The sequence below is a fragment of the Mesitornis unicolor genome, unplaced genomic scaffold (genome assembly GCF_000695765.1).
Source record: "Mesitornis unicolor isolate BGI_N332 unplaced genomic scaffold, ASM69576v1 scaffold11718, whole genome shotgun sequence".
Taxonomy (NCBI): domain Eukaryota; kingdom Metazoa; phylum Chordata; class Aves; order Mesitornithiformes; family Mesitornithidae; genus Mesitornis; species Mesitornis unicolor.
The window spans coordinates 7,358-15,799 of NW_010203946.1; the positions used below are offsets into that span (position 1 = coordinate 7,358).

Consider the following 8,442-nt stretch of genomic DNA (forward strand, 5'->3'; position numbering starts at 1 on the left):
GTGTGTGATGTGTGTAAGAGATCTAACAGAGGGTGCTGCATCCTAGAGTTGATAGGATCAATGCTTCATTTTCTGCAGAGCCCCCTTTATTCAGGGGAATAATTCAACGAGAGACTATTTTCCTTTTATCTCCCATTGTCAGGCAGGCACTCCTTGAAACGCAGCTTGCGATGAAGCACAACCACCCCAGGTGCTGGAGAGTGCCTGAGAACAAAGCTGCACAATGGGGAAGGGCACTCGCGCCCGCGCAATCCCAACTCCCACGCAAACAAAGCCCTCGGTGAGAGGGACAAGAGCGGAGTCAGCCGTGAGCCGTGTCTGCTGCAGACAAGGAGCTGGAGGCTGTGATATTAACAAGCTTGGGGCAGCAAGGGAGAAAACCTGCCTCTGGTGGGGGAAAAAAAAAATAAAGGAGAGCCACTTTAGTAGTGAAAGCTGTAAGTTTTCTTACAGCCTGAGTTACTCCTCCCTGCCCCCCATAGCTGAGATTTCCAGCAGGTCTGATCCCTTGCAGATCACCATCCACACACTCTTACGCAGGCTTCGGTGCTCCCCCAGTATTAATGCAATGCTGCAGATGGCTGAAAGTTCAGGGTGATCCTGGCCCACGTATTTTGAAACACGGTTTCTTCCAGCCACCAGAAACAGCCCTGTTTCCTCTATCACAGTACACAGTGGGTGGGAGAAGATGCTACCCAGTCAGTGGGCTTCTCCACTTCTGTCATGTACTCACTGCACACAGCCTACATTAAAAGCTGCTGCTTCTTCTTCCTTTTCACCTGGTTCATGCTCAAGCCCTTAAATGCGCAGTTCTACCCAGGTCCCCTGCCAACCTCCAACCAGGATGCCTGGAATAGTGCCTCTGGCTGTCAATACAATGTTCTTGTCAAGAAAAGCAGGTGCATGAAAGGGCTGCTTTCTGAGCACAGAAGAAAAGAAAAAGACTGCAAAGGCATGAAAGTTTCACAGCTGCTGCCCTATGTCAGTTCTTCTCCTTGATTGGGAGCAGCCCAAGAATGGAGAGAGCAAAAGGGACCAAGCACAACCACCGCTATAGCAGTGGTGGCTTCTTGAGTCTCTGGCAGAGCTCACAGAAAAAAAACAACTCACTTCACACAGCTCTCGAGACCAAAATGCAAGAACTTACTTTGTTGAGGGCTCCACAGCCAGTAAGGATGATATGAGAGTTCTCAACCTGGATCGTCCTCTGACCTAGCCGAACAAGGTAAGCCCCAATTCCGATGGCCCGACATGTAACCTTAAGAAAAAAAGTCACATTGATTTTTGTCTTACCACACAGCCAAAACCTATCAATTCAAACATCTAGATAAAACTAGGCATGTTTGTATTACAAGTCTATAAAATCTCCTCTCACTGCAAAACTCCAGAATCTATTTTTCTGTAAAACACAGTATCTGAATGCATGTGTATTTTATTTTAAAAAAGAGAAGCAGTAACTTACAGACTGAGCCAACATGGCGCCAAATGAGTGTTTTCTAGAAGTGTTTTAATTTTTATCTGTAAGGGACCCAGCTCTGTAATGGTGTAAATAGCATTGCTCAAAGCCTGCAGGAGCCAATTTACATCAACCAGAAGTCTGATCCCAGATGTACCTTCTGGGTATCGCTGCAGGATTTTTAGCTGAAACAGACAATGCAGTTTGAAGAACAGAAAGCAGTGGGGGATTACCAAGTTGATGGTGATAATACTCTCATATGCTAAAGATGATTCTCCAGCAATCATGCCAGATCCTCTGAGGTTCTCTATTCCAAGTCCGTCTTCCTTTCCAATAATATCTGTTATCTTATACCTGGGGGAGACACATACAGCCTTTGAGTCACAAGGTCCAGTGATTTGCTGAATCAGTTTGCTATGAACAAAATGAGAAGTGACTATCATTAAGGCTCTAAAGAGTAATGTGCATAAAACCCGCTCAGTGCCTGTGCATGGGCTCATTCTGCAGCTTTGCCAACCATCATCTACCTATGAGCAGTTGAAGCAGCATTGCAAAGAGGAAATGATAAGGAAGAGGAATGCCTGTGAAAAGTGTTCTCCTGCCATTCCCACATGATGTGAGGAGCAGGCTGATTATAAGAAAAAGAGCAAGGAAGGAAGGGAAGGCAGGCGAAACGAAAAATAAATAGAACAAGAGATGACAATGAGGCCCCTACCTTTTTTTTTTACTTTCTTCTTTCACGCCTTCCTTCCCCTTCCGTCCCTTCTCAGCCAGCGCTCTCAGACTGTCTTCTGTCTTTTCCACTAGGCCCTTGCTAAGCAAAGTACTTGAGCACGTGCTTACATGCTTCACTGAAGAGAGCCAATAGCTTCCCCACCACACACGCAGGCACACACGTGTCCTCACACCCAGTGCCACCCTTTTGCTCTTTCAGAGCTTGCCAGTCTGCAAACTAGGTTTCTTTTCTTCTTTTCCTAAGCACAACCTCCTCCCTCTGCCCAGGAGCACCACTGCAGCTGCAGTCTAGCTCAGAAGGCTTCTTTGCACCTCAGATGTGCTACCTTTAGAGTGTAGCTAGGAAGATGCAGACACCCAGAGTAGACATGCACGTGGAAAACCACAGGCTGTAAAGGCAGTTTAGTGCAACCACTGTAGTCCAACCCTTCAAAACACACAGAGGGCTTTGCCTTCACTCAGGAATTCTTTCAGCCTTGCTACAGAATCTAGCAGAAAAGTAATTTTTTTAATTTAGACTGCAAGTCTTTGAGCAAGATCCACTGTCTGGGTCATGCAGCGTTTATCGGCAATACCTCAAACAAGGTATGTCACAGTACAACTCTCAGCTCTGTTGTTCCTTGCTCTGACCACAGAAAGCTATGGATTTCTACATATCTGGATCCTAAAGGATGTCCTAGCTGAAGACAAGGACGTGACGTGCACCACCTCGCATACCCAAGGATGAACAGAAAGAGTTTTTCATTCTGACCTGGCTGGGCTTACCTGGACTCTCCATTGTCTTCCACATGTTCACAGTGAACTGAGTTCAGGGCACTGACTTTCTTATAGTCTTGAGGAGTCAGGTACAAGTACTTGTATCCCTGTAGGGAGGAACAGTTCATTCATCTCATTCCCACCTGCAGTCCCTTCCCGATCCCCAAGAAGCCCTTCCAAAAGGAAAGTTTCAAGGGAGCAGAATTAAATTCCAGCTAGCACTAAGAACATAGTCTCTGAACACTGGAGCTCCAGCTGAGGTTGGTGAAAGCCAGGGATATTTTCAAAATTTAGGACTAATTCATTCTGGATGCCAACCTTGCTGCCTGAGAGATCCAATACCAAGGAGAACTTTGGAACTAACAGTCTTGCAAATATTTACCTCACCTCTATGAAAAGAGGTGACGTGAAAATAAGACTCTTTTGTGAGCTACTGCTGAGTTTCACCTCTGATTCCTGCATCTCCTTACCTTGTACGGGTCATCTGGGTCTTCCCAAGCTACGTGGAACATGTGCCGAATCTCCTCAGCCAAACCAATCCTGGCTCCACTGTTGGCAGCCACATAGATACGGGGGATGCCATGCGTTCGAGCAAGCTCTGAAGCTCTCAGGAACAGCACATCCTCTTGAGGTCCAAAAGAACCTATTCTGTATGTAATGTCATTGCCAATGACAATGATATCACGGCCTTCTGGATACTCAGGGGTCTTGAGAGTCATCTTCCAGGCCACCATCCCAATCTGCAATGAAGGAGCAGAGAACAACAAAAACTAAATGTGTATCTTCAAGACATGAAAGAGGGGAGACACACAGGGGCCGTTTTTCTTATGTGTATTGCACTTTGGATATTTTCTTTGGGAACTCTGATAACAGCAGCTCTGCCATGCACCGCCAGTGTAGAGCACAGCTGGCAGGACTTGATCCTTTCCACACTCACTGGAGCACAACCTCCACTGCTCTCTTCCCACCCAAGACACTAACACCAGCCCTCCCTCTCTCCAGGCAGGGATTTGTCACAGGTCCAGAACACATTCTGCAAATGCCCCTGGCGCAGAGTGCTGCCTTTATCTGTGTGCCAGAGCTCCCAGGGGAGGATGGACGTGCTGCTGTACAGGACTCCTGGCCATCTGCTTAGGCTACCCAGATACCACCCCTGAACCTCATCCCCCTGATTCTCTCTCATCCTGCCCTCATTTTAATGATAATTTCATTTCATAACTACCTCATTTCTTTCCCTCCCCCATCTTTCCTTTCTTTCCTTTGGTTATTCCCTTTTTCCTTCCCAAATACTACAGCAGTTTCTTTCCAAATCTGCCTGGATAAGTAACACTTTTTGCTATATATTTTTCTGTTCAAAATCACTGAATGATCTCTTCTGGCCCATCTTATGGAGATCAGCAACATCTGTACCCTGCACCTCTCATCTCTCAGCTGCCGCGTGTCACTGCGCAAGGGAGCTGGCCATCCTGGAATGCCATTAACAGATGGAAATAGCAGCGTCTCTTGAAAGCCACATGCATCACCCAGTCTCCACTTGCCCAAGGATCATAAGCTCTGAGTACACATTTCTCAAGCCAATTGCACATCCTCTGCAATCAGGAGGGTTGAAACTCTCATTGTGGAGACTCTGAATTCTGAACATGATGAACTAAAGCGGGAGGGGGAGAGAGGAGAAGCAGTAGATAGATATGTGCCATTTAATCCAAATCAAAATGGCACAATACACATTTGAGATCCAATCAGCATCTGCAATAAGATATGCCATAACAGACTCATTAAAAAAAATAAAAAGGCAGAGGAATTAATCAAAGGGTCATTGGAACTGAAGCAGGCAGCAATCCAAAATATATTACAACCAGCTACTGGCAGATCCTTCCCTTACACCTCCTTTTCTGAGAGCTGAGATTGCAAGTTAATAAAATGACGGTGTTTCAGTTCACCTTCTCTGTGGTCTCAGTTTCATCCACTGCTATTTTGACTGGTATGTCATAAGGGATTGTTTGCCTCTGAATATTTGCAGATTTACAGTTACATCTTAGCATTCAACTGCGGTGTTTGGAAGAGAGAGATACTGCATAAATCCCTAAAAGTCAGTGGGATGCTTTGTTAAAATACCAGTATTATTAGAAAATTAAAGGGCAAAGCTGTAATGCCGTAAAAACAAGAGGGTGCTGCTGTTGGTCAGGCACACAGACCAAAAGAGGGTGCAAAGAGACCAGGGGTCACACAGACCATCAGTCCCTAAATCATCCCAAACCAATCTACACAGCCAGCGGGGCTCTTTGGACATCTGTCCTTCCACTACTGGATGTTCACAGCAGAAAATAGAAGAATGAAGGGGAAAAATGGAGAAGAAAAGTAAGCTTTGTCCTTCTGATCTGACTGTTGCAGGAAAACGGATGTCAGGGACTGGATGTTGTGCCTCTGTTCTAAGTCTCAACTGTGGGCAAGCTTGCAACTAGAAACAGCAGATTAAAAGTCTGCAAATCCAAAGTTAAAGACTTCAAGATTAATCTAAGAAGTAAGGGATGCCCATCTACTCTCCATCACCTACTGGAGCTCAGGTCCTTACCACATTTTACAGGCTTTTTTTGCTGTCACTAAATTCCTTAAGTGGACACTTACCAAATCTTTCTAATATCACCTCAGAAACCAGCTTTCGTTATTGGTAGAAACTCACAGGGAAGATGGGATAATACTCTCTTTAAAACTGCACCGTAAACTCCTTCCGAAATAGCACAGAAGTAACACAGATTTACAGGTGCTCGCCTAAGCGGCCACATCCTCACAGCTGCACTGAGGCCATCGGCCAGGACCATGCCAGGAAGCTCCAAGAGCCATCAGATGAACACAAGTCACTCAAGCAACAGCAGAAACGCTCGGGCTTTCTCTTAGCTAAATATTTGTCACTGCAGTAAAATGCAAGATTAGAAACACATAAAGACACTGCCAGAAACCTACACAATAACCACAACGCACTGGAAGTAAATTAACATTTGCTCCAGGGCTCGGGGACTCGTGACCAAGCTTGGTTAGTGGCCAGGATGGGTCCCACACTCTGTCTTACCTATCAAAGTATAAGAGATTTTCCTCACTTTCATTGGCTTCATGACTTTTGACAGTAAACAGACAAATTAAAAGTATTTCCTATTTAGAAAATTCAGATTGTAAGAGAGGTCTTTGAAAAGTTCCCTAACCTGAGATGACGTAACCTTTACATAATTAAACCTCTCTCGTTAATGCTCACTAGTGGAATAGGAAAAACTATTTCGCCAGGGCACAGTAAACACAAACTCTGAAAACAGTTTATAATTGATAAGTGCGGAGCAACCATACGTTGTTAAAGAGAAATTAAATGTACTATTTTATTAACTTGTGTGTCTTTTTGCCTCCCCAACACATTGTGTGTTTTCTGCCACTTAGTCGGTAATAAAAATCACTGGGCACAGCTAAGGATTTTTTTACTACGAACAATGTAGATTCCATTTAAATGTATGGGTAGTGGAGGATAGCTTTCTATTTCAGGAAAAAAAAGAAGATATTTTTAAGTTAATGGCAGCATGCCAAAAAAATGGAGAGTTCACAGGTTAATTAGACAGGCTGAGCTAATCACCTAAGAGCACTGTCAGAACAATAATGGGTGATGGTAAGCGTCAGCAGCTTCAAAACAGGCTCTTTTTAAGAGCCAGCCCAGTTTGGAGGGGCTTCTACCACAGCTCAATTCCCAGCAGACCCAGGAATGAAGGAGAGAGGGAGGAAAAAAAAAAATAAAAGCAGGAACCGTCTTATTTAACTGTTTTTATGTTGGCAAAATGATTTGTGCCACAGTATTTCCATAAGAAGTGGGACCATTATTCTCCTGTAGGAACACATTTGGTTTGAAAAGTATCACTGGACAGAACGTGGAAATCAAACCAGATGAATTATTCACAACCTCTGATCAGAAGTGATCATTATTTCTGATGTTCCAAACTGTGATTAGGATTCAGCGCTCAGATGTCATTTGCTCCCTGAATAGCACCAGCAATGCAGAACTGTGTGACACATACATATTACACACAAGTTTTATATATATAATTTTATACACACCTTCTCGCACTAGATCTTTGGCTTAATGTAACCATTAACAGATAGTAAAAGCACGATATTAACTAACGTTCGTTTTCATGGCGCCCATAAATGCCATTAGTTTGACACACAGTGTCAACACTAATCATGGCCTAAAATTAACACCAAAATTGACTTCAACATTAATTGCGCTATCGATGTGAACAGTAATACACACACTGATGCAGTTACAAATTGACTGCTAGCAGCAGCTGGAGCTGTTGACAACAGGCACCGAGGGGAATGGGGCAGAAACCAGTCCCAGTGTCCCTCCTGGCAGCTCAGCAGACCTCGAGGGAAGGGGAGCCAATGCAGACGGTGGTGGTGCTCAGGCCCAGGGAGCTTTTAAGCCACTTTCCAGCCAGATTGGTAATTCCTGGCAAAGGGTACCTGACAGAAAATCTGATGCAAATGATAACAGCTTATTATTTGACAGCATCTATGTTTGAGCCATGCCAATTGTGTTGGTTTATTCCATTTCTCTCGCAATAAGGATGAGGCTTGAGCCTAGGGACTTTATCCCACGCTTTATTTATGTCCAAATTTGGAAACCCGAATGGGGTCTCAAAATCTCTAAGTAGGACAACTGAACTCAGAAAACTCCGACAATGTTTTTGTCGTTTTCCCATTCTGTTGCATCAGGATCATATTTAGGTTTTGTATGTAAAAAAATACATGTAAAACATGAATACACTTGTATGTCAGTATTTATTACATACAGAAGTTATAAGAAGAATGGAAATACAACAGTTGCAGCAGCCTAGCACTGGAAATGCCGCAGCTGAACATCTGTGAAAGCACATTTCTTCCCTGCACGTTGTGACACTGCTAAATCAGGGAACACGTGCTGTATTCCCCCTTCTCAACCTCCGTCTATTCCGGAGGTAAACCTGTGTCTCCTGAGCCCAGGATGCTGAACCACACTGCTGAAGAGCCATGGAAAGGGAACAAAGACATCCCTAGAAATTTTACTTGCAATTTTGGTATTTCATCATTTGAATCTGACGCCCAGAACTTCAGATCTAAAAGAGAGAGACTCTCTGCCACTTACACTGTGACCAAAAGCTGTAAAATTTTATCTTCAGCATGAACCAACCCCCAGAATAAGGGCAGGATGCACGTGGTTTGCCAGAGGCATTCAAGCCTTAATGCCTTGACAAGGGAGGAGTGCCAAAACACAGGATTCCTTCATTCTCTTCTTGGCTCTGTAAAAGGCGCCGTTCAGCGATCAAAGCAGCGGTCACAGGTGGCGCAGCCAAGCACACGCTGGCACAGCTCTTCTGAGCAGCACAGCCAAGCGGATGAGAGATGAGAAGAACTGGTTCCAGGATGAGACACGGCAAAGGCTTGCTCAGAAAACGGCACTGGGCAGGATGAGGGCTGAAGGA

The 8,442-nt window shown here is 44.7% G+C and overlaps 1 protein-coding gene across 1 annotated transcript in view; it reads right to left on the reverse strand.

Annotated features, from left to right (window-relative positions):
- Window positions 1-1,147: 1,147 nt before the first annotated feature.
- ACACA (acetyl-CoA carboxylase alpha) overlaps window positions 1,148-8,442 on the reverse strand; it is a gene marked incomplete at its 3' end in the record, with an annotated part of 81,053 nt that continues 73,758 nt past the window's right edge. Inside the window, exons 39-42 of the mRNA XM_010190908.1 lie at window positions 3,418-3,687; window positions 2,957-3,054; window positions 1,690-1,810; window positions 1,148-1,258 (exon numbers count right to left, since the gene is read on the reverse strand). Of these exons, the coding sequence (XP_010189210.1) occupies window positions 1,148-1,258; window positions 1,690-1,810; window positions 2,957-3,054; window positions 3,418-3,687 (600 nt within the window). The remainder of the gene's footprint in view (window positions 1,259-1,689; window positions 1,811-2,956; window positions 3,055-3,417; window positions 3,688-8,442) is intronic.